The following is a 23,867-nucleotide window of genomic DNA, read 5'->3' as shown; positions in this document are numbered from 1 at the left end:
AGGCAGCCTAGACTCCTGGGTTCTGACAGGGGAGGTGGGAGGTGGGGAATCCAAGTCCAGAGTGGGGAGGGCTCTGGGACCTGGGTGACCAGCTGATCCGCACAGGCTCGCAACTATCCCACTTTGAAAAGCCTGCACCCTGGGTGCCCCTCAGCTAGCCACCAGGTTACTTTGTGCCCCTGGGGGGAGGAAAGGCCAAGGGCCTGGATTCCCACATTTGGAACCTTCTTAGGACACTAAGAAGTCCCAGCCATGCCGGTGACGGTGACCCGCACGACCATCACAACCACCACGTCGTCTTCCTCAGGCCTGGGCTCCCCAACCATCGTGGGGTCCCCTCGGGCACTGACCCAGCCCCTGGGCCTCCTCCGCCTGCTGCAGCTGCTGTCCACCTGTGTGGCCTTCTCCCTGGTGGCCAGCGTGGGTGCCTGGACAGGGGCCATGGGTAACTGGTCCATGTTCACTTGGTGCTTCTGCTTCTCTGTGACCTTCATCATCCTCATAGTCGAGTTATGCGGGCTCCAGGCCCGCTTCCCCCTGTCCTGGAGAAACTTCCCCATCACCTACGCCTGCTACGCTGCCCTCTTCTGCCTATCGGCCTCCATCATCTACCCCACCACCTACGTCCAGTTCCTGTCCCACGGCCGCTCCCGGGACCACGCCATCGCTGCCACCACCTTCTCCTGCATCGCATGCGTGGCTTACGCCACTGAAGTGGCCTGGACCCGGGCCCGCCCCGGGGAGATCACCGGCTACATGGCCACTGTGCCAGGCCTGCTCAAGGTGCTGGAGACCTTTGTGGCCTGCGTCATCTTCGCCTTCATCGGCGGCCCCTCCCTGTACCAGGACAAGCCAGCCCTGGAGTGGTGTGTGGCCGTGTACTCCATCTGCTTCATCCTGGCGGCCGTTGCCATCCTGCTGAACCTGGGCGACTGCACCAACATTCTGCCCATCTCCTTTCCCAGTTTCCTGTCAGGATTGGCGCTGCTTTCTGTCCTTCTGTATGCCACGGCTATCGTGCTCTGGCCACTCTACCAGTTCAGCGAGAGGCACGGAGGCCACTCCCGCCGCTATTCGGACGTGGGCTGCAGCAACCGGCACACCTACTATGTGTGCGACTGGGACCGCCGACTGGCCGTGGCCATCCTCACGGCCATCAACCTGCTGGCTTACCTGGCCGACCTGGTGTATTCGGCCCGCCTGGTGTTCGTCAGGGTCTGAGGCTCTGACCATGACCGGCGCTCTCAAGTCCCTCTTGTGGGCCGAGGTTTCTTTTCCCAAGTCCTCCTTTCCTCTTCCTGGCTGCCTCTCTCCTGCCTCTCCTGTTTCCTTCCCATCCATCCTGCTCTTCTCTGTTCCTTTAGCTTCCTGCCTCTCTCCTGTTGCTCTCGCCTTTCCTTCCTGTTTTGTTGGGTTGCCCACATCCTGTTTTGTTTGCCTCTTTCTGTGTTCACTTCTTCTTTCCTCCCTGTTCTGTCCCGGCCGCCTCTTTCCCAGTTTCTTTCTTCCAATTTCCTTGGGAGCTCTGAGACTTCTCTCTTCTCTGCCTCCACCCCACTGCCCCCCACTTCCGAAGGTGCTGAGCTCCATGTCCCACTCCCCTCTCCTGCAGCTGTTCCCTCCCTGGGCCTCCCAAGGGGCCTCATTGCCAAAGCATGCCTACCCACCCTGGCTGTGCCTTAGTTGGTGTGTATGTGTGTGTTTGTGGGGTTGGGGTGGGCAGCTAGAGAATGCGGCTCCCTTTCTCCCAGTGAAGGGGCTGCGGACAGCGCATGTCCCCTTTTATCTCTGGAGGCCAATGATCTCCAGTGGGCATGAGGCTTCAAGCACAGGCCCCGGGTCTGTGGGCCTTGCCTGGCCCCCAGCCTCCCCTGATATTGGCTCCAGAACTTTGGCCAGGCTTACTAACATCCCACTGCCTGGAGGCCATCTTACAGGAAGTAAAGGGTGGAAGCCTCCCATCCCAACTGCTCTCTGGGTTATCGAAAAAGTGGTGGCCAGCAAAGAACCATATGGTCTTAAGGACGACTGTCTAAGTGTTAGTTGGGGGGGGGGGGGTAGGGATATGGCCCTCCCATCTCAGTATTAAAAACAGCATATACTGCCTTTGCTGGGAGAAGAGGTTGGCCACCTGCCTGCCTTAAAGGCAGGCAGTATGAACCTGGGTTGGTTGGTTGGTTGGTTTTCCTTTTCTGGTCACAAGGGCAAAATGTCCTGGGTGGCCCTCTTCTAAAAGGGAAGTTTCTTTTCAATGTGTTTTTCTTGGGGGTGGGTGGGGCCATCGCCATAGAGGAATTGCTTGCTCAAGTGTGGTGCGCGAGTGCGCGCGCACGCATACACACACACGTGTGTTTCTGCATGCTAGTTGCTTCCTGTAGCTGCTTCCTGCTTCTCTGGGACTCACATGCGCAATGTCATATATATAAATGTATAAATATATATTTTAAATTTTTTTTAATTCCCTGGAGCTTCTGGTTCCCATCAGTCCCTGCTGTGAACTACAGAGGGAAGACGTGTCCATTCCCTCACCCCACATCTGTGTTTTGTTTTTTTGTTTTTGTTTTTGTTTTTTTTACATCAATATAAAGATAAAAGAAAAACTGTGCTTGCTTTATTGCTGGGGAGGGCTCCAGGAGAGAGGGCAAGGTCCAGATTCTTGGGTCTGGTGGGAGAGGGAGCCTTGGACCAGGCCAAGACAACTTTGGCCTTTGGATCTCCCAAAGCCAGGAGAACTAGTTAGGATTGAAATGAATGAGATTGGGCCCTCCTTGGAATCCCATGAGCAACTCCAGAAACAGTGTCCCCATCTGAGTGCAACACTTTTTCCCCCCAAAATCAACTCCTCAGGTTCCGCATCTCAGTAATAGGCTCCCCAGCCTGCGAACCCAGGCTCTGGTTCTTCCCATCCACTCTATCTGTCGCTCACCAGACACTGTCTATCCTTCCTCAACTGTCCCCTCTGCCAGCTCCTGACCAGCTCAGGTATCATTTTGTCCTGAGCTAGTACCCCAGGCTCCTTGACTAGCCCACCTCCTGCCCACTCTGGCCCAGGGGGATGCTTCTAACCTCTGACACTGCCCTCCCCTGCTCCAATCCTGTATGTGCCTACAGGTGATACCAGAGCTCCTCTGGACCTTGAGATCTGGCCCTGCCTGCATTCCCACCAGCTCCACCTTACGCTCAGTTCTAAGCTCCCTGACACAACCGGTCCACAGAAGACCTCGATAAAGAGCAAACGAATTACTCTTACAATGAGTCTCTGTTCTACAGAAGGCCCTGTTGCCTGAGGAGAATCACAAATACATAAAGATAAATCCGCACAAACCCCAGGATCAAGCAACCCATCTGCAATTACACCCGCAAGAGCAGTTGGCAAGCGCTATGTCCAGGGAGGGTCCCCCGAAGAGAAGGAAGGGCTACCGGGAATAGACGCACTCCTTTTCGAGGAGAGGCGTTCTTTTGAGCTCTGCAGCGTCCACCCCGGAATTCTGACCCACACCAAAGCCTGCCTCCTGCAAGGGCGCCTAGCCCCGCCTCCCCACCCCATGCTTGAATCCCTTCTGGAAGGGACCAGAGAGAACAGCTCTAGGACCCGGGGGTGATGTGTTGGTGATGGGAGAAAAGCAGCCAAGCGGGCAAGGTGGGATCCTCAGGTCCGTTTCCACGGCCGCCCCCTCCCCATCCTTGCCCTTGGGAAGGCCGGGCGCCTGGAGGTGGGTGGCAGGCAACAGCACCCCACTTCCGAGGAGCTTGGAGAAGAGCCTGATTCCCTCATCTCCCCTTCGGCTTCGGGAAGCCGGCCCGGGACCTCCAGAATTCCCAGAGAAGGTGCGGCGAACCAGGTCCCCAGGCGCCGCGGCGGCGCCCCGCCCCCTTCGCGGGGCTCGCCGGGAGAGGAAGTTCCCGGCCGCGTCGCCACAACAGGCAGTCGGCAGGCTCAGACTCCAAGTTCCAGGATGCACCGCACTCCGCGGCCCGGGGCGGGCCGTGGTTGCCCTTGGCAACAGAGCGGGGCCCGGGCGCCCGGAACCCGTAGCTTTCGCGCGTCGGGGGAGGGCCGGGCGGAGCGGGGCAGGGGCGCGGGCGGGGCGACGGAGCCGGCACGGGAGCCCCACTGGGCCGACCTGCGGAGGGCCGGAGTGCACAGGGTTTTCCAGGGTCAGGGGGGCCCGGGGAGGGCCGGGGAGACCCCCAGGCACGGGGAGAGGTTCCTAGCCAGAGAGGGTGAGAGAGGGATCAAGATGGGAGCCGAAGAGCTCGGACCTTCGGAGACCCCCGGCTACGGAGGGAGCGGCTGGCAGAGCCAGGGAGTGGGTCAGAGAGCGACGAGCACAGGGAGGTTCGCGGACACAGCCGGGGAGAAGGAGGGCGGAGGGGTGGAGGGACACAGAGACTGGCTCTCAGAGAGGAAGACGCAGAGGGAGGGGACACGGAGGCCCACAGTCACAGCCCGGCGGAGAGCGGCCGAGAGAGAGCCCAGAGACAGACAAAGAGAGGCCGAAGAGGAGATGTATGAGACCTCCGCTGCCGAGAGGCCGAAGGACACTGATTCCCAGTGAGACAGACGCCACAGAAAAAGCGACGCCAAGACCCCAGAGGATCACAGGATGGCCACGGGCATAGATGGAGACACAGAGCAAAACAAAACAAAACAGAGAAATAGAGGCAAGGGACAGGGAGCCAGGAATACGGGACAGGGTGCCTGGAACACAGGGACACAGGACAGGGAGCCAGCAACACTGGACAGGGACAGAGACACGGCACAGGGAGGCGGGAACACTGGGACAGGGACACGGGACAGAGAGCTGGGAACACTGCACAGGGACAGAGACATGGGACAGGGAGGTGGGGACACTGGGACGGGGACACAGGACAGGGAGCCGGCAACACCGGACAGGGACAGAGACTGAGAGCGAGGGACAACCCCAGAGGGAGACACGGACATACAAATTTCACCCACACCCAGAGAGAAATCAAGACTTGAAGAGCAGCAGAGACAGCAGGTCTCCGCGTCCACCACTGGGTTCCCAGCACTGAATACAAAGTTTGTGTAATGAAGCAGAGTGACACCGTCAGAAACCCAGGGATCCGAATGCAGTCTCAGCGGGCTCACGGGACCCACCGAGGTCCCAAGTGGGGAGGACGCCCGGCCGGGGCGACAGATGGAGGTGGAGGCAGGGCACTGCTCAGAGGATGCCCCCTCCCTCCAGCCAGCCCCCAGAGTGGGTGTGCGCACGTGTGTGTCGGGGGCAGGGCGTTTGTCCCGAGTCTCAGGGAGGGGGGGACGCCTTTAAGCTGAAACCCCGCCCCTCGGTCGTCATGGCAACGCCTCCCCCCAGCCGGGGCTCCCACATTTCAGCAGGTGCCTGAGCCGGAGCTCCCGCCGCCGCCGCCGCCCTTGCCTCCGGCTCCTCGGCGCCCCTGCCCTCCGCTCTCCGCCCTGCCCGCCCGCTCCCCCTGGCGGAGCCGGCGCGCCCCGGGGTGCCGCTCCCTGCCCTGCGCTCCGCGCCTGGAGGTGCCTCGCCCCTCTCCTTTCCTCCTCGCAATCTCCCCGTGGCTCAGTGCTCTCCCGACTCTCCGGCTCCTCGCCTTTCCACCTGTTTCCCCAGAAAGGCAGGATCCTGGTCCCTGCTACGTTCCTGGGGCCATGGCAGGCCTGGGCCCCGGCGGAGGCGATTCAGAGGGGGGACCCCGGCCCCTGTTTTGCAGAAAGGGGGCTCTGAGGCAGAAGGTGGTCCACGAAGTCAAGAGCCACAAGTTCACCGCCCGCTTCTTCAAGCAGCCAACCTTCTGCAGCCACTGCACCGACTTCATCTGGTGAGGGAAGGGGCTGGGGGCTTGAGGGAAGATGGAAGGAGGGATGGAGACTCATGTCACCCCAGCCCCTGAGGGATGGAGAAGGAAAGAGCTGCTGGTCCTGGCTTCTGGTCCGAGGATAGGAAGGGGCTGGGGACTGGACCCCTGAGTCTGAGGGAGGAGGGTCTGGGGTCTTGGACTCCTGGGTCTGAAGGAGGAGGGGGCTGGGGACCTGGACTCCAGGGTCTGAGGGAGGAGGGGACTGGGGACCTGGACTCCAGGGTCTGAGGGAGGAGGAGGCTGGGGGCTTGGACTCCTGGGACTGAGAGAAGAAAGGATGAGGGCCAGAATTTCTGGGCTCTAGAACAAGAGGCAGCTGGGGTCCTGCTCGTGGAGGGAGGAAGGCGCAGTAAAGCTGGCAGAGGTGGGAGGCCCGCTTCCCTTTTCAGCACTGACCTCGGATCCTTGATCTTTCAGGGGGATTGGAAAACAGGGCCTGCAATGTCAAGGTAAGACCTGGGGACCTGGACTCCTGGGACCCTCAGGAGGGTAGAGGCTAGGGCCCCACAGCCCAGGAGGCTTGACACACGTGTTCTTTGGTCCCCAGAGAGGCGCGGGGGAGCCCGGGGCGGGGGGTGTGGCAGAGACACAGCCTGCTGTGGGGAGGGAGCTCTGATGGTGGGGCCACCGCGGAGGTGGTGCTGGGGGCCCCTCCCTCGGCCGGCTCCAGGTGGGGACAGATATTTGGAGAATCTGTTGCCATGGCAACAGGGAGATTTGGAAAAGGGGAGCTGAAGGGGGGGCTGGAGATGCGGAGTCAGAGCCCCCCCCCCCCAAGCTATTGTCGCCATGACAACACCAACAGTCCTAGGCAGGGGCAGGCCGGGTGGGGTCACCAATGGGCGGGTGGGGGCCGGGCGGGGCTGACAGTTATGCGGGGCGGGAGAGGGGGGCGAGTCCTGAAGCACCAGCTGCTACTGCTGAGAACAGAGTGACTCAGGGAGGGGGAGGCCTCCCGCGGCCCCCAGACTCACTTCTGCCCAAGTCGCTGCTCTCTCTGTGCTGTCGGAGGACATTGCTGTTTGCTCTCCGCAGCCTGCCTCTTTCCTTGCTTTCTTGCCTCACCTCAGTGGGCTCGTCTGTCGATAAGATCCTGTTTTCTCTCTGTGTCCCTGGGTCTCGCTCTTTCTCAGTCTGTCTCTGTGTCTCCCTCTGGCTGTGTGTAGGCACTGGGGTCTCTCTGCTCTGTGATGCTCTATGTCTCTGTTTCTGTCTTTGGGTTCAACCCCTGAATTTCTATCTCCTGGTTTCCCTCCCCCACTCCATGTTGGGATCTCTCCTTTGATTTTCTATTAAACTCTCTGGACTTTGGGGTCCCCCTCTCTGTGGTTTTCCTTCTGTTGGAGTCTCTCTCTTTCTGATTTTCTGTCCATTGGGCTCTCTCTCTCTGGCTCTGTGTCTCTATGATTCTCACCTTCAGTCTGCAGCTTTGTGGTTCATCGACGATGCCACGAATTTGTGACCTTCGAGTGTCCAGGCGCTGGGAAGGGCCCCCAGACGGATGTGAGTGCCCGGACACCTGATTCTTCCTCCTTGGGCCGCGCCCCCGCCCTCACCCCCTCGGCGTCCGTCCCAATTTCTCCTGCTATTTTTAAGGCTGGGAGGGGAGGGGGGCTGGAGAGATAGGGGGAGCTAGTCTGGCCCAGATTCCCTGCCCTTGGCCTGGAAAAGGGGAAATGAGAGGGGGCTGAGACAGGCTGGGGACACAGGTGGGGGACAGAGAAGAAACAGTGGGAAGGGGACTGAAGATGAGCATTGGAGGGGGTGGGCTGTCATTCAGGGGTCAAGAGATTTAAAAAAACAGAGAGTGGAGGGACAGAGAGAGAGACGACCATTGATGCAGGCACGGAAGTAAGACAGAGAATCTCAGAAACGCAGAAAAAGAGACCCAGAGAGAGTGAGACAGAGAAAGAGGAATGGAACAGAGACAGCAACCCAGGAGGGAGGAAATGGGGAGCCACAGGGACTGAGAGAGACAGACAGAGACAAGAAACTCAGAGAAGCAGAGCTGCAGACGCCCAGAGAGACCCGCTAAAGTAGAAGATGGCAGATACCAAGAATGGTTTCTGAGATGCCAAGAGGGAGGCCCAAGGAGACCCTGCAGTGCACGCACACGCACAAACCCCCCAGGAGCACACACAGGTGCACATACAGATTCCCTCATGTGCACACACAGATCCACACCACCTCTGTCTCTCTCTCCGTCTGCTTCCCATCCGGGGGATGTCAGGTGGGCTTCCAAGAACAGCCGATGCTGTGGCCCATTCCCAATCCCTCCTTCACTTTCTGTCTGGTCTTCGGGCTCCTCTCTCTGAGCCTCCATTTCCCCTCTGTCCAGTATGGCAGCCGCCAGCCACACCCAGCTAGCTGGAGGCGCCCTTGGGAGGGGCTACCAGGACTGAGCAAGGGAAATCTAAATTCCATTTAATTTGAACTGATGGAAATTTAAATAGCCACATGTGGTTAGTGGCTATGGGCTGGGACAGCAAAATCCCCCACCTACCCCCGCTTGTTTTGATAGTCCAACGAAGCCAGGAGGCTTGAGGGCCTAGCCCAGGGTTTGACGTAGGGTTCGAGCCCTCTTTATGATTAGCAGATGAAGAAAGGGACAGAATGAGAAGCTGAGACAGAGAGAGAGAAAAAGGGACAGAGAGCTCTCCAGAAGTCCATGGAACATTTTGCCAGCTGGTTAGGTGACGAAAGTTGAAGTTTATGTAGAGGATGTGATGTCATAGCACATACATTGTGCACCACTGTCTACTAGCCGCCATATATGTCACTGATTGGCCGCCTCACCTGCCTGCCTGCACCCCCCACGTGACTTCTGAATTGTCCAGGGCTCACTGCACACACTCAGCAGGTGTCTTTCAGGTGGTCCAAGACTGAGTCCCGCATAAAGCAGGAGGTGAGGTGTTGTTCCTGTCCCCATCTGAGCCGAAGCCCTGGGCTTGACTCCCAGTTCCCCCACATAGAGATTCTCTGTCCTTCCAAAAGTTGCTTTATTTCTCTGTACCTCTTGTTCTCGTCTGCACAATGGGGATGATGACCATGGTTTTGAGGACTAAATGAGTCAAATGCTTGGGATGATACCTGGGTTCATATGGGTTATTATCCTTGTACAACTGTTGCTGTCACTGATGAAGAAACAGAGGAAGGATGTCTTCCTCTACTTCACTCTTTTATTATTTTCCTTTGGATCTTGTTGGCTGTCACATGGATCAAGGGCTAAAGAATTGGGAAGGGCTTGGCGAGCATGATTTCCATCCGGCCCCTTTCAGGGAGGCCTCGTGGCCCCATTTTACAGGAAGAAAGGCTGAGACTCTGCAAGGGGGCGGTGTCCAGGGGCGGGGCACAGAGCTGGGGAGGGGGCAGAGTCCAGTGCAGACACAGGTCTGTGTACTTAGAGCTGCAGCTCTGTCTCCTTTTTGGTTGTGATTTCTTGAGAATGAGAACAGCTTACCTCCATGGAGCAGTGGAGCTTGCAAGTCCGGCTTCCTGCTGAGACCTGACATAGTAGAGCTTAGAGCAGCAGGCACCCTCTGAGTTAGGGTCAGCGGAAGATCTTTAGAGGCCCTGAGCATTGAAAGAGATCATCACACTCTACCCCCCCAAGTGTCACTCAAAATAGGATCCCCGCTAAACTGCAAAAATAAATAAAAGCCCAAGAATATCCTGAATTTTCACCCTAGCTCACGATGCATGCCTAGGAAAAGGCAGATACCAAACTACTGAACACTCAGACATTGTCAGGGGCAGGGAAGGAATGCTTTGTCGGTGCCCTAAATTCATGCTTAATTGAACTCCGGACATTGGGCACTGCTTTAAGATACGGACTGTTGATTTCCACTGGGCAGAAGAGGACTCTGAGGCTCTAATCTGGGCACTATCTTGCCCCAAATCACACAGCTGGTAAATGGCCCAGCTCTTATTTAAACCTAGGGCTCTGTGGACATGGCAATGAAATCATCGTTAGTAACCACAGCAGCCCAAACGGCAGTACCGAGCACTTTGAGTATGCCAGGCCCTGCTATGCACTTTACACTCAACTTAACCAACCTTCCTTCCTTCCTTCCTTTCTAAATAATCTCTGCACCCAATATGGGACTTGAACTCACACCCTCAAGATCAAGAGTCGCATGCTGCATTGACTGAGCCAGCCCAGCGCCCCTACACTTGGTCTTTCATTAACTGAGAGGTCATATTGTCCATCTCACAAGGGGCTCAGAGAAGGCAGATCAACAGTGGGCCGACCTTGACAGAGGCTGACAGTGAGCCATGTGGAGTTCATCGTGGCCCACACATCCTTGGAGAGCATGTCTGGGGAGGTGGGGTGAGCGCAGGGACTGTGGAACGTTAGGAGCCCCACCTCCTTCAGGCTCTGCCTACATGCCACCTTGTCAGTGAAGCCTCCCTCATCAGTCTCTGCAAATTTCAGTCCCCGGCCCCGGCAGTCCCCTTTCCTGCTTCATTTTCCTCCGCAGCACCTGCTACCATCCATCACTGTTTTACTTATTCAGCGTTTATTTTCTGTCTCCCCAACTAGAAAGTAAACTCCATGGGGGCAGGAGTTTTTCGTTGTTTGTCCACAGCTGGTCCTAGCACCAAGAACAGTGCCTGGCACACAACAGGCACTCCATAAATGCAGTAGAGTGAATGAAGACTCGGAGCGCAAGGCAGAGGAGGCAGAGTTCAAAGGGCTTCTCTCCCAGCGTCTAGGGCCCCCCACTTCCCAGCCCCTTCTAGGGTACCCCTGCTACTGGCCCCATCTGATGTTTCCTCTCTGCCCCCAGGACCCCCGAAACAAGCACAAGTTCCGTCTGCACAGCTACAGCAGCCCCACCTTCTGCGACCACTGCGGCTCCCTTCTCTACGGGCTGGTGCACCAGGGCATGAAATGCTCCTGTGAGTCTATGCTTGGGGCTCCTGCCAGAACCTGGCGCTCCGGGACCCCTTTCAGAGCGCAGTGTCTGGGTTTCTCTGGATAGGGCTGGAGGATAGAGTCTGGAGTTGCGCGGTGGCCGGACGCGCTACCTCCGGTTCTGTCCCCGCAGGCTGCGAGATGAACGTGCACCGGCGCTGTGTGCGCAGCGTGCCCTCTCTGTGCGGGGTGGACCACACGGAGCGCCGTGGGCGGCTGCAGCTAGAGATCCGAGCACCAACGGCAGATGAGATCCACGTCACAGGTGAAGCCGGGCTCCTGGGTCTGGTCCCACCCTTCTGCCCCAGGAGGAAGGGCCCAAGGGTTCCACAGCGGGGAGGAGGGGGCGGCGGGGGGGACCCTCCAGGGAGGGCCACGCCCCCTGCGGGTCACGCCCACACTCCTGACCCCACCTGCAAAGGTTGAGCACCGCCCGGCCTCTCCAGTCCCTTCCAAATGCTTCTTCCAAGTTGACTCTTGAAACTTTCAGCGCGTTTTTGTTTGTTTGTTTAAGATTTTATCTATTAGGGCGCCTGGGTGGCTCAGTCAGTTGGGCGTCTGCCTTCCGCTCAGGTCATGATCTCAGGGTCCTGAGATGGAGGCCTACATCCAGCTCTCTGCTCTGCAGGGAGTCTGCTTCTCCCTCCCCTTCTCTCTCAAACAAATAAATAAAATATTTTAGGGGCGCCTGGTGGCTCAGTGGGTTAAGCCGCTGCCTTCGGCTCAGGTCATGATCTCGGGGTCCTGGGATCGAGTCCCACATCGGGCTCTCTGCTCAGCGGGGAGCCTGCTTCCCTCTCTCTCTCTGCCTGCCTCTCCGACTACTTGTGATTTCTCTCTGTCAAATAAATAAATAAAATCTTAAAAAAATAATAAATAAAATATTTTTAAAAATTATTTATTTGAGAGAGAATGAGAAAGAGAGCACACAAGCAGGGAGAAGGACACAGAGAGAGAAGCAGACTCCGTGCTAAGCAGGGAGCCCGATGTGGGGGCTTGAACTGCAGGCATGACCTGAAGGCAGATGGCCAACCGCCAGAGCCACCCAGGCACCCCCTTCCAGCGCCTCTTAATGACCACTCTAAATCAAGGTCCTTGAGAGGGAGGGAGGAGAGAGAACCTGATTCGGAGGGAGGTTTGGGATTACTATTGGTGATATGCCCAGGCCAGGGTCCTCATTCCTGGACCTCAGGGAGGAGTGGGCTCTGAGTCTGATTTCTGGGTCCCTGGCTGAGGAGAGGGCTTTAGACCCTGTGTTCTGGATACTGGAGAGATAAGGCCAAAGTCACCTGGGTCGTGAGAAAGGCAGAGAGCTTGGATTTTTGATTGCCAACTGGGGAGACTTCGGGGCCTCTTCCCAGATCTGTAACTTTGTCTACCCTCCTTCACTTCTCCTCTCAGTTGGCGAGGCCCGTAACCTCATCCCAATGGATCCCAATGGTCTGTCAGATCCCTATGTGAAGCTGAAGCTTATCCCAGACCCTCGGAACTTGACAAAACAGAAGACCCGGACGGTGAAAGCCACACTAAACCCTGTGTGGAACGAGACCTTTGTGTTGTGAGCCTCGGGTGCAAGGGATGCTGTTATGGCTGGTAGAGAAGGATCTGAGGGTCTTGGTGGCCCACAAGACCTCAAAGAGCAGACGGTGGGAGGTGTTAGGATAGAGGGAACCCAAGAAAAGGGCAGAGAAAAGTGGTGGGAGAGGGAATGGAGTGACTGACAGAGAGGGATGGAGTTACAGAAGCCAAGAGAGAGCGAGAGATCTGTGCATTTAATATCCATCAAAGCCCACAACTTTAGAGTGAGACAGATATGGAGGGTTCCAAAGAAGAGACACAAACCCAGAGAGACACACAGACAGAATGCAGGGGGGTGAGGTGTAAGCAGAGGGGTGGTGGGTGGGTGGAAGGAAGAGAAAGAGAAGCCAATTAACAGAAAGACAGAAGGACAGAGACCCAGAGGAAGGAGAGGCCACAGAGACTCAAGAGAGAGATCTGGAGAGAAAGGACAGGACGCAGGGATGGGAAGGAGCCAAGAATGTGGGAGGAAGGGAGAGAGACTGAGTGCTGTCTAGATGTACTCAGGGTCCCGCTATTGGGGAAGACCCCCTTTGGGAGGGTCCAAGATGACAGGACAGTTTAGGGAGCAGGAGTAGACCCCAGCTCACCCCAGAAGGACTTGCATCCTCCTCCAGGACCAAGGATAGGGAAGCCAGGGAGCAGAGAGCTGGACCTCACTCTGCCCCACCCTTCCTGCAGCAACCTGAAGCCAGGGGACGTGGAGCGCCGGCTCAGCGTGGAGGTGTGGGACTGGGACCGGACTTCCCGCAACGACTTCATGGGTGCCATGTCCTTCGGGGTCTCAGAGCTGCTCAAGGCCCCGGTGGACGGCTGGTGAGGGCGGGGCAGGGTCACAGCTGTGCCTTGGCCTCTGCGTCTAGGTCTCTGTGTGATCTCTCTCCTCCCAACAGCTGCCTCCTTCCTCCCTGCCCTTCTCTTTCCCTCCTCCCCTGTCTCCACCCCCCCCCCAAACCCCGTCCTCTCCCCACATCCAATCTCTCTCTCCTTAGCTCACTCTTTCCCTCTCCATCTCTGTGTCTTTCTTTCTGTGTCTCTTTTCCCCCTCGGGCGCATCCCCCCCAACCCTGAACCCCGCCCCCACCCCCACCCCACCTCTGGCCCGCTCTGGTCTCCGTCTGTGTGTCAGGTACAAGTTACTGAACCAGGAGGAGGGCGAATATTACAATGTGCCGGTGGCTGACGCTGACAACTGCAGCCTCCTCCAGAAGTTTGAGGTACTCAGGCCCCACTTCCCCCAGGGGGATCCAGCCCCGCACACACAGTTCAGAGTGGCTGGGTGCCCAGGGGTCCTGGGACTACAATTCCCAGAAGGCCCGGGGGATCCTTCTCCTGCTTTTCTAGGGGACTCTTGCCCCAGGGTATGATGGGAATTAGAGTTCCTATCCATTCCCATGGCTTGGGGCTTTGGAGTCCCCACCCTCTGTTTTAGCGCAACCTCCTACCTCTCTGGGGCCTCTGACTCTGGCTTTCTTCTCCCCCAGGCCTGTAACTACCCCCTGGAACTGTATGAGGTGAGTAGAGCTCAGGCCTGGAATGGAGACAGTTTGATTCCTGTGGTCTGCTTATTTCTTCCCACATCTCCCTCCCCTGGTATCTGGCTGGGCACAGACTTGGGGGCTGGTGTCGGGCTTGCTGAGTTAAACCTAGCACCCCAAAGGGGAACCTGACCCTTAAGCAAGTCCCAAGTCCCACAGTGACAGATACTTAAATTCCAGGATGATGTAATGTTTCAGAGGTGCCCCAGGCCATGGAGAAGCATTGAGGAGGCTATACCTGACCGATCCTTGAGTTTTTCTGTTTATCACTGCGGCCTTCTCTCTTCCATTCTTTTTCTCACTCACTCACACCTATTTCCTGAGGTGTCACAGAAGCTAAAACCTGTTCTGAGGGTAGAATCAGTCCATTCCCTGGGGAGTGTCAACTTCAAAGTAGGAGAAAGTTACATAGAGAGACATCCACCAGGAAGGAATGGGTTTGATAATGGAGGTAGTAGCCTCAGGCCCTGGGGAGTACTGGAAGCACAGCCTAAGAGAGCCAGAGACATCTTCCTGGGGGGGGGGGTGAATCCAGCAGGAAGTGTAGGATTTTCCAGGCACAGGAGGGGGAGACTAGATTTCCAGGCTGAAGGATGGAAAACCTTCCAGGCAGAGGAAAGAGCAGGCGCAAAGGCCCTGTGGTAGAAGCAGGCTGGGAGTAGTACAACAAGGAGGACAGCGGGGCTGAAGAGGGACAGGGTGTGGAAAAGTAGGAAATTAAATCAGAGAGGGAAGGGGAGTGACTTGTCATTCGCTGGAAGGATTGTAGCTTTTAAACTAGGTGAGATGGGGTGGGAGGGTGGGAGCATCAAAGGTGGCAGGAGGTGGTTTCCATTTGAACAGGACAAGGTTCTGTGTGGAGAATAGAAAGGGGTGGAAGGGGAAGCAGGGAGGAGGCTCTGTGGAGACTCAGGTGGGAAGAGCTGGAAGCAGTGGTGGAAAAGGTGTTTAGACTCTGGGTGTGCTCTCAAGGTTGCACAATAGGAAATGCACACGCACATCCTGGAAGCCTTTCATCCATTCAGCGCCCTCTGTGCTGGGCAATGCTGAAGACACAAGAAGGAGGGAGACAGTCTCTGGCTTTCATGGATTTTGAATTCTGGCTCTGCTTTTTAATCTATGTGATGTTGGGCAAGTTATTTGATATCTCTGTGCCAGTTTCCTCTTCTCAAAGTGGGGGTGGGGTAGGGGCACCTGGTGGGCTCTGTCAGTGGAGTGTGAGACTCTTGATCTTGAGATTGTGAGTTTGAACCCCACAATAGGTTTAGAGAGTACTTAAAAAATAAAAAATAAAATAGGGGGTGCTAGCAGCTTATCTAATGGCATATAGTAATGTGTCTAAGTGTTATTTTAATGATCAGACCTCCAGGCTGTGGAAAATCGGTGCAAGGTCTTATGCCAAGAGGTGGGGGGTGGGGCAGAGACAACTTTCTTTTTCTGTCTCTCCCCATCCCTTCCATTCTTGGATGCTGTCTCTCTCAGGGGCATCTTTTTTTCCCCATCTGGAGTCTGACTACTTCCCGATCTCTCCCCTTTCTCACAGCGCGTGCGGATGGGTCCCTCTTCCTCTCCCATCCCTTCCCCATCCCCCAGTCCCACCGACTCCAAGCGCTGTTTCTTTGGAACAAGCCCCGGACGTCTCCACATATCCGACTTCAGCTTCCTCATGGTTCTAGGAAAAGGCAGTTTTGGGAAGGTTGGACTCCTGGGGTTCTGGGGGGAAAGGGGAGGATGTCTGGGGGGACATCAGATTCCTGGTCTTTGGGGAGGGACACTAGGCAACTGAGTCGCCAAAGAGGGCTTGATGGGACCCCTGAGTGTCCCTGAGAGGTTGGGCATAAAGACTGGGATGCTTTCAGGAAGGAGTGCTCAGCAAAACCAGGGTACCCGGTCCCCTGAGAGAGAGAGAGAGAGAGAGAGAGAGAGGAAGGACCGGGGATTCCCTTTCTCTGTGTCCCTGAAGGGGAGGGGCAGGAATCTGCATCTCTGGGTTCCTTTCCAAGATGGACTGGGCCTTTTGGACCTCTGTCTCTAGGTGATGCTGGCTGAGCGTAGGGGCTCTGATGAGCTCTATGCCATCAAGATCCTGAAGAAAGACGTGATTGTCCAGGACGACGATGTGGACTGCACCCTTGTGGAGAAGCGAGTGCTGGCCCTGGGAGGCCGAGGCCCGGGGGGGCGGCCCCACTTTCTCACCCAGCTGCACTCCACCTTCCAGACCCCGGTAAGAAAGGAGGGGTGCAGAGGCTAGCTAGGATCAGACTTCCGCTCCGGGATTCTGAGACTACCGCGAAGCCAAGAACCTTCCACACTCTGACTGGGCGTGGCCAGAGGGCTGGGGGTCTGGTGGGCCTGGCCTGCACCCAGGGGGTCTTGGGTGGGTGTGGTCTGAGCCGAGGAGTTTGGAGTAGAGGGAGTGCCGGAGGAGAATGGCTTCCGAGCGGCTGCCAGCAGCTGGCTGCTCGGAACGAGGTCGTCCCTCTCGGATTCTGAGGGAAGGTCTCGTCAGACATGGGGCGCGCCCTCCAGTTCGTGGTGTGTGGCAGGGAGTGAGAATCACCCGAGTTGGAGAGGCCGTGACTCCTTAAGAAAGCTCTGGATAGATGTAGCCAGCTTCTTGGATCTCGAGAAACGTTATCGTGCATTGCAAGCGGGGCCCGAAACACCGTCCCTAACAGATGGCCGGGGTCACGTTTGCACGAGGAGGTGCACGGAGAGGCGGTGGCGCCCCTGGGATTTCCGGGGAATGGCAGGCCTCGGTCTCCATTCTCAGAGGGCGGGGCCAGTTCGGAGAGGCAGGTGGAGGGGCAGGTGGAGATTCTGAGGGGCAGGCTTGAGTCCTCGGACGGCCCAGCCGCTCTGGGTTTCTGATGCAAGTTTGTCTGGAGTGGGCGGAAATGGACCTGTCCTACCCTCTGCTCCGCGTGTCCCCTCCTCTGAGCCACACCCCCGCCCCCCGCCCGCCCCAGGATCGCCTGTATTTCGTGATGGAGTATGTCACCGGGGGCGACTTGATGTACCACATTCAGCAGCTGGGCAAATTTAAGGAGCCCCATGCCGCGTGAGTCTGAAGCTAGTGATCTGAGTCTTGGCCAAGAGACGAGGAGGGGTGGGGGGAAGAGGGCCCCAGCCTTTGACCTCTGGCTCCCTGGCCCCTTCTCCAGGTTCTACGCAGCGGAAATCGCCATCGGCCTCTTCTTCCTTCACAATCAGGGCATCATCTACCGGTGAGCGGTCTGGCCTTTCACTGGAGGCCAGCAGGTCTCTAAGAGGGTAAGGGATCCAACGGGCGGCTCCAGGGGCACCTGGCTGCCCAGTGGGTAGAGCGAGCGATGGGTGATCTCGCGGTCGGTCGTGAGTTCAAGTCCCGCCTTGGGTGAAGAACTTACTTTAAAAGAAAACACACAAACGCTTGCCCCCCCAGCTGCTGGGACTCCACCCTTCCCTCAACTCCTCTCCGTCCTGCCTCCCACCCCCAGGGACCTGAAACTAGACAACGTCATGCTGGATGCCGAAGGACACATCAAAATCACTGACTTTGGCATGTGTAAGGAGAATGTCTTCCCGGGGTCCACGACCCGCACCTTCTGCGGGACCCCAGACTACATAGCCCCTGAGGTAATCTCCCTCTGCTGCTCTTGTTGCCCTCCAAGTTTGCCAGCTGGGGGTGGCTGGTTGTTTAACATTCAGAATGTGGGGGTCCTGACCCTGGGGTCTTTACCTGAGTCTTGGGTAGGTCTAGCAGCAGGCAACGCAGAGGGGCCTGTGTGCCCCGCATTCCCAGTAGTTAGAGCTGGGTCTCTGAGCTGGCAATGTGGGTGGCCAGGCAGGTGAGTGTGCTAACAGAGGGGGACCCACTTGGCTCCTAAGAATTCTCAGAGAGCAGGACTATTCTAGACTATTCTAGAGGGTGGAGACAACTTCCAGTGTACTCTGAGTGGGGGGGGGGCATCCCCCCAGAGTCCTGAGCTGTCCTCTGAATATTTCACATCGGGGGAGTATACTCTGACTTTGTTTAAGGGACTGAAGCTAGTGATCTGACCATGTATAAGGAGACAAAGGGTCCTGACTTTTCTCAGTTGAGGGAGGAAGTGGTGTTGGTGGTGCCATTCTTAATCTCTTAGGGTGATTCAGCGCTAATGCCCAGGTAATCAGTGTTGATGGTTTCAGAACCTGTGGAGATTTTGAAAAACACACACATATTTCTGACTGACCTATTGAGGCTGGAAGTCTTAGGGCTAGGAACAGCCTCCTAGATGAATTGTAAGTGCATCAGATTTAAAACTCTCTCGTCTCTGAAATTTAGCCCTCATTTACCCTCTCCTTAAGGAGAAGGTCTGGTTACCTAAATATTCTAGCTGGTTGGAACTTTTGACTTGGTCCTTAGATGGTCTTTATTTTGGGGACCAAAGGAATGTTCTACGTACGTAAATTTTGTATCTGAATTTTGCAAAAAGATGGAGCTCTGGCCTAAGTGTTCTGAGCGGGAAGAGTTTGTGTTGAAAACGCTTAACGTGGGTAGGGTTCCCAGGGGGCGAGGCCAGAAGGGGTCTTAGGCCAGGATTCCTTGCCTCCCACCCTTCCTCACCAGATCATTGCCTACCAGCCCTATGGGAAGTCTGTGGATTGGTGGTCCTTTGGGGTTCTGCTGTATGAGATGCTGGCAGGACAGGTAAGCGAAGCCAGGGGGAGGCTGGCTTGGCTAAAGGCAGCACCACGTGGGATGCCCCCTGTCACAGGGCCTTTATCTCAAAGGAGCAGGTTAGGAAGGGATGTCTGTGGACTGAGGAGGGGTGCTGCGCAGGGGGAAAGTCCTGCCTGGATAGTGCTGTCCTTGGTCCTGAAGCATTATTTTCTCACAGACCAGAGGTTCTTAAAACTGTCTTGGCGCCAAGGACTCCTTCTCAGAACAAAGTGTTTAAATACATGAAATAAAATAATAGGATTACAAGGGAAACCAATCGCATTGAAATGGCTATAAAACAAAAATTTTAATTTAACAGTTCAGCCAGCTAAATAAATTTAATTTAAAAGTATACAGTTAAGTAAATATTAAGCACTGGGATGTGGACACGTATGTGATTTCCTGTTAATGAACTAAATAGTATTATCTCACAGTGACGGGAAATAACCGTGAAGGTCTACCAGTAATCTTGAAGCTGAGATGACTAACATTTTGAGAAATCTGCAAATCTAATGTGCTAAGAAAATATCTGTGATTTCTATTGGTGATGAAGTCACAAGTACTGCCACTGTGGTTTTTGCCTACATTTATACAGGAATGCTAAATTTCAGTTAGAGATTTTTAAAAAATAAGGATGTACTTTTTTCCCTGTTCAAGCTCATGGACCCCCTCAGTTGTATAAACAGACTTCCTAGACCCCACATGAAGAATCCTTGCCTTGGGAGGCATCTGGGTGGCTCATTTGGTTAAGCATCTGACTTGATTTCAGCTCAGATCATGATCTCAGGGTCCTGAGATCAAGTCCTGTGTTGGGCTCCATGCTGGGCATGGAGCCTGCTTGGGTTTCTCTCTCTCTCTCTCCCTGCTCCTTACTCCTCCCCTCCCCTGCTCCTGCAGGCTCTTAAAAACAAAAAAAGAAAGAAAAAGAAGGAAAGAAAGAAAGAAAAGAAAAGAATCCTTCCCTTGGTTTTGCTTTTCCTAATCCCAGAAGACTGGAAGCAACTCATTCAAACCAGATAATGCTTTTACAGTTTTTTTACCTGCATTTTTGGTCTCTCTTCTATTTAAGTGACATATTGTCTAATTAATGCCCTGCTGATTTGCATAGCAGAGAGAGACAGAACAGCAAGGAGGTGCAGAGAGCTGGTACATCTGAGATAGGAAGGCAGAGAGTCTGAGACAAAAGAGAGAAATCTTTGGTCGCTTGGTCCAGTTTTTCCCTAGAATGTTGGAGGGGGGTGTTCAGTTCATGCTGGGTGATGAGGGTATGGAAGTTGGGGGAGACCAGTTTGTCAAGTCTCTGACTCTATGCCTCTATTTTCTCAGCCCCCTTTTGATGGGGAGGATGAGGAAGAGCTGTTTCAGGCCATCATGGAACAAACTGTCACTTACCCCAAGTCACTTTCCCGAGAAGCCGTGGCGATCTGCAAGGGGGTGAGAGCCCCCTGACCCCCAGAGTCTCCAGACAACCCCTGTGCCCCACCACCACCATCCTGGGCTTCCCATACAGTGGCTCTGTGCTCATTAGAAAAAGGCTCCCACCCCTGAAGTTACTGCCCTTCCATCTGCTGGAAAAGTTTGTATCATACAGAGATGTCGTTAGAACACTGAGGGACTGCCCTGCTGTCACCTCCAGTCCAAGGATGGCCTCTAGCCTCCTCCCCTCTGCAGCACCCACTCCCCAGCTCACTGTGGGCAGTGTTGGAAGGCCAGGGCCTTCTTCTCCAGAACCGGGTGGGTCAGGTGAACCTAACTCTTGCCACTTCTCTTCCTGTGGGATCTTGGGCCAGCCACCCAAACTCCGGGAGTCTGACTCCTCTCCTGGGGTTATGGAGTTAGTGCAGGAGAAAGAGCCTAGCCTGTGGCAGCTTTTCAACAAGCATTAGCACCCTTCTGCTTCCCGCTCCTGTCTCCATTCTTTCTGACTGTCACTCTCTGGCTTCTGTCTCCTACCTCTGCCTCCATCTACATTCGATGGGGCTTTCTGTGTCTCCACCTTTTCTCTGTGTCCCTGGGGATCTCCATCGACCTCTCACATCTTTGTGCCTCTCTCTGGGTGTCTATTTCCCTCTTGCCCCCAACTCCTATACACACATGCTCTGAATTTCTGTCTTCTTTCTGGAACTCTCCTCCTCTCTTTCTGAGTCTCCGCCTTCATATTGTGTCTTTTCCTCTCTCTCTGGGGGTTTGTCTGCTGAATCTCCATCCTCTCTTTCTGCGTCTTATCTCCCACCTTCTCTGGGTCTCTGCCGGTCCCCTGGGTCTTTATCTCCCCATCTTGGGCTCTCTATTCCCCCTTTACTCTGGGTCTCCAACCGCTCTCTCTCTCCCTCTCCCTCCCTTCATCTCTCCCTTTTCCTCTCCTTCTCTCTTTCTCTCCAACTTCTCTTTCTGGGATTCTTTGCTGTGCCCTTCCTCTTTCTGGGTTTCTTGCCCCTCGTACCTTGATGCCATGATTTTCCTCTTTGTCTGTCTGTCCCGGGGTCTCTGGGTTTGGAGTTCATCCATCTCATTCTCATTTATTCTCCCCAATTCCTTTTCCCCCCCACCTCCCCCACTCTGTTCCTCCTTGCTCTCCTCTCTCTGGGTCTCTATGCTGTGTCTCTGTTCTTCTGTTTTTATCTTTCTCTCTTGCTCGTTCTCTGTGCCTCCCTGTCTGGGACTCTGTCTGTCTGTCTGTCTCTGTGTTTCCCACAGTTCCTAACTAAGCACCCAGCGAAACGCCTGGGCTCAGGGCCGGACGGGGAGCCCGCCATCCGTGCCCATGGTTTTTTCCGCTGGATGGACTGGGAGCGCCTGGAACGGCTGGAGATCGCTCCTCCCTTCAGACCCCGTCCGGTCAGCCACCTTGCGGGAATATTCTTCGTCCTTCGGGTTGGAGGGGGGTGGGGTGGTACCCAAGAGCTCCAGTTCCTATATGTGGAGGTGGGGTGGGGGTCCCTCTGTGGAGACGCCCTCACGGGACATGCAGAGGCAGTGAAGGATGTGCAGAGGTTCCAAGGGAGGCAGGAGATGGACGGAGGGGACCCGGAGGGACACCCAAGGAGCAGAGAGAATTTCATCTTTCCCTCCCTGTGCTCCCCCCCAGTGTGGACGCAGCGGCGAGAACTTCGACAAATTCTTCACGCGGGCGGCACCCGCACTGACCCCGCCGGACCGCCTAGTTTTGGCCAGCATCGACCAGGCCGACTTCCAAGGCTTCACCTACGTGAACCCGGATTTTGTGCACCCCGACGCCCGCAGCCCCGTCAGCCCACCGCCTGTGCCAGTCATGTAATATCTCCTGCTGCCACTAGGTGTCCCCACCGCTCCCTCCCCAGGCCGGCCTTAGCCCCCTGTTCACCCCCTTCCCACTCTAGATCTGCTCCCCAGCATTCTCGCCTCTGCCCTGCAGGGGCCAGGCGCCCCTCCCCAGCGCTCCTGTCATTCTAACCTCCGTACAGCCTCTAGAGCCGCACCGCGGTCTAGATTCTGCTGTGCTGAGCCCTGGATTCTCCCGCACCTAAGTGTTCGGGATTCTGCTCCACCAGGTTCCAGAATGGCCACCACTCTCCCAGTTCCACGGGGTTCTAGACTCCATTTCGGTAGAATCTGTACCTCTCGTTTTTCTTTTTCTTTCCTCTTCTTCTCCTTCTTCCTTTCTTTTTCTTTCTTATTTATTTATTTATTTATTTATTTATTTATTTTCCTTTCTGGGAAATAGTCTCAAGGGGTGGGCTGTTCCAGACTTGGATTCCAGAATAACTCCCCACCTCCAAACTCCCTCAGCTCATTCTGGAGTAAGTGGGAGGCTGTGCCCCCATATTCCAGTACTCCTCTTCTACACTCTAGGGATTCCTGGGATGTGTTAAAGATTCTTACCCCAGCTGTTCTCAATCAGCTTTTGTTCTAGACGCCCCCATCCTAAACCCATCACTGCTCGCCTGCCAGGTGCATGGCTCCAGTCCTGCTCGGAACCCCTCCTCCCTCCTGCTCTCCCTCCGCCCCACCCCGTGCCTGCCACTCTCTGGGACTCTCTCCTCCTCCCCGCGCCCACTCTTCTCTTTGGCTTTCCCACCCGGCCACAGCTGCCGGAGAATAAATTTGGGTTGCTGATGCTGAAGTGTTTGGATGTTTTCTTCTAAGCGCGCAGAATGAAGGGGGTGTGGAGGTGGGCCGGTGACTGTACACGGAAACACACACACAGAGGCTGGGGGGCTGGGCAGCAGAGAGCGAGGGAAAGCACAGAGACCCAGAAAGTGGGGAGAAGGTAGCCACAGCGCCAGAGAGAAAGAGCAGAGGCCAGGCGTGGGGGGAGGCGTGAGTGCCGCCGTGAGGACCCAAGTGGGCACGTGCACAAGGAGGTAGAGATGGACACACAGAACACGGGGAATGTCAGGGAGAGACCCCCGGCCCAGAGACACAGGCATGCACCTACTCACCCAGAGCCATACACAAGCTCCCAGACCCACACTGAGACCCAGTGACTGGGGCAGGGGTGGGCGCAGTCCTGAGAGGGGAGATGAAAGTCTGGCCTCCTATTGAGAGACCTGGAGACTCCACGAGAGAGAAACCAGACGAGCAGAGCCCGCGAACTTAAGAGTCAGCCCGCGAGCCAGAAGACGGGCCTCTTTGCCTTGACCCAGTTGCAGGGGTGGGGGTGGGGGGTGTGCGCGCACAAAACAGTCCCAACAGACTACAGTTCCCAGCAGACACCGCAGCGGACCCTTCCTCCCCAAGTGCGGCCCCTCACCGCTAGGGCTGATGGAAAATGTAGTCCCGGACCCGGGCAGGCCAGTTGAATGGTGTGTCTGTGTCTGTATGTTTGGAGGGGACTGAGCCCCAAAGCTTCGCAGGCTCCCTCGGGGAGCCCCGGCATCTCTTCGTCTCTGCAGGCTCTTGGGTTTCCGGGACTCAGCCCAGCTGGGTGCTGGGGCTCCCCTTGGATCCCCCAGCACCGTAGCAGTAACCCCCGTGCTCTGCCCGCCGCCCCCAGCCCCCGCTCCGACCCTCGGCGGGCGGCCTGCCCCTTTAAGAGTGGCCCCGCTGACATCACGGCGGGGGGGGGGGGGGCTGGCCCGGCTCCCGGCTCCGCGGCGGCTGCAGGACCCGGCTCCGCTCTGCGCCCGCCTGCTGCTCTGGGGACCCCGGCCCGGGACGCCCCCTCCCGCCTCCTCCAGCTGCCCAGAGCCCAGGCTCCGCCCCAGGCCTGCCCAGAGCCCCAGTCCTTATCAGGGGAGCCCCAGGATTGCCCCTGCTCTCTCCTTCTCAGGGTCTCTCTCTCCCTCTGTCTCTCTCTCTGTCTGTCTCTTTC

At 56.3% G+C, this 23,867-nt stretch overlaps 2 protein-coding genes across 2 annotated transcripts; both read left to right on the top strand.

The window, feature by feature from the left end:
* Positions 1–111: 111 nt before the first annotated feature.
* MYADM (myeloid associated differentiation marker) lies at positions 112–1,367 on the top strand. The gene has a single exon (XM_059153664.1). The coding sequence runs from the start codon at positions 253–255 to the stop codon at positions 1,219–1,221; it is 969 nt and encodes a 322-aa protein (XP_059009647.1). The 5' UTR covers positions 112–252; the 3' UTR covers positions 1,222–1,367.
* Positions 1,368–5,408: 4,041 nt separating this feature from the next.
* Positions 5,409–22,676, top strand: PRKCG (protein kinase C gamma). Its single transcript, XM_059153613.1, has 19 exons — positions 5,409–5,515; positions 5,610–5,817; positions 6,274–6,305; positions 7,277–7,359; positions 10,647–10,758; positions 10,908–11,039; positions 12,176–12,332; positions 13,034–13,168; positions 13,482–13,569; positions 13,837–13,866; positions 15,434–15,586; positions 15,926–16,114; positions 16,860–16,951; positions 17,055–17,117; positions 17,370–17,508; positions 18,482–18,562; positions 19,901–20,008; positions 21,272–21,412; positions 21,663–22,676. The coding sequence occupies exons 2-19, from the start codon at positions 5,648–5,650 to the stop codon at positions 21,849–21,851; spliced, it is 2,094 nt and encodes a 697-aa protein (XP_059009596.1). The 5' UTR covers positions 5,409–5,515; positions 5,610–5,647; the 3' UTR covers positions 21,852–22,676.
* Positions 22,677–23,867: the final 1,191 nt, after the last annotated feature.

The sequence above is a fragment of the Mustela lutreola genome, chromosome 16 (genome assembly GCF_030435805.1).
Source record: "Mustela lutreola isolate mMusLut2 chromosome 16, mMusLut2.pri, whole genome shotgun sequence".
Classification (NCBI taxonomy): domain Eukaryota; kingdom Metazoa; phylum Chordata; class Mammalia; order Carnivora; family Mustelidae; genus Mustela; species Mustela lutreola.
This window is presented reverse-complemented; position numbering and strand designations above follow the sequence as displayed.

What these genes read in the sequence shown, in the direction of transcription:
- MYADM (XM_059153664.1), top strand. Translation starts at nt 253, where the DNA reads ATGCCGGTGACGGTGACCCGCACGACCATCACAACCACCACGTCGTCT.
- PRKCG (XM_059153613.1), top strand. Translation starts at nt 5,648, where the DNA reads ATGGCAGGCCTGGGCCCCGGCGGAGGCGATTCAGAGGGGGGACCCCGG. An exon ending in AATCAGGGCATCATCTACCG is followed by an intron (nt 17,118 to 17,369) that starts GTGAGCGGTCTG and finishes TCCCACCCCCAG; the next exon opens with GGACCTGAAACTAGACAACG. An exon ending in CAGACTACATAGCCCCTGAG is followed by an intron (nt 17,509 to 18,481) that starts GTAATCTCCCTC and finishes CTTCCTCACCAG; the next exon opens with ATCATTGCCTACCAGCCCTA.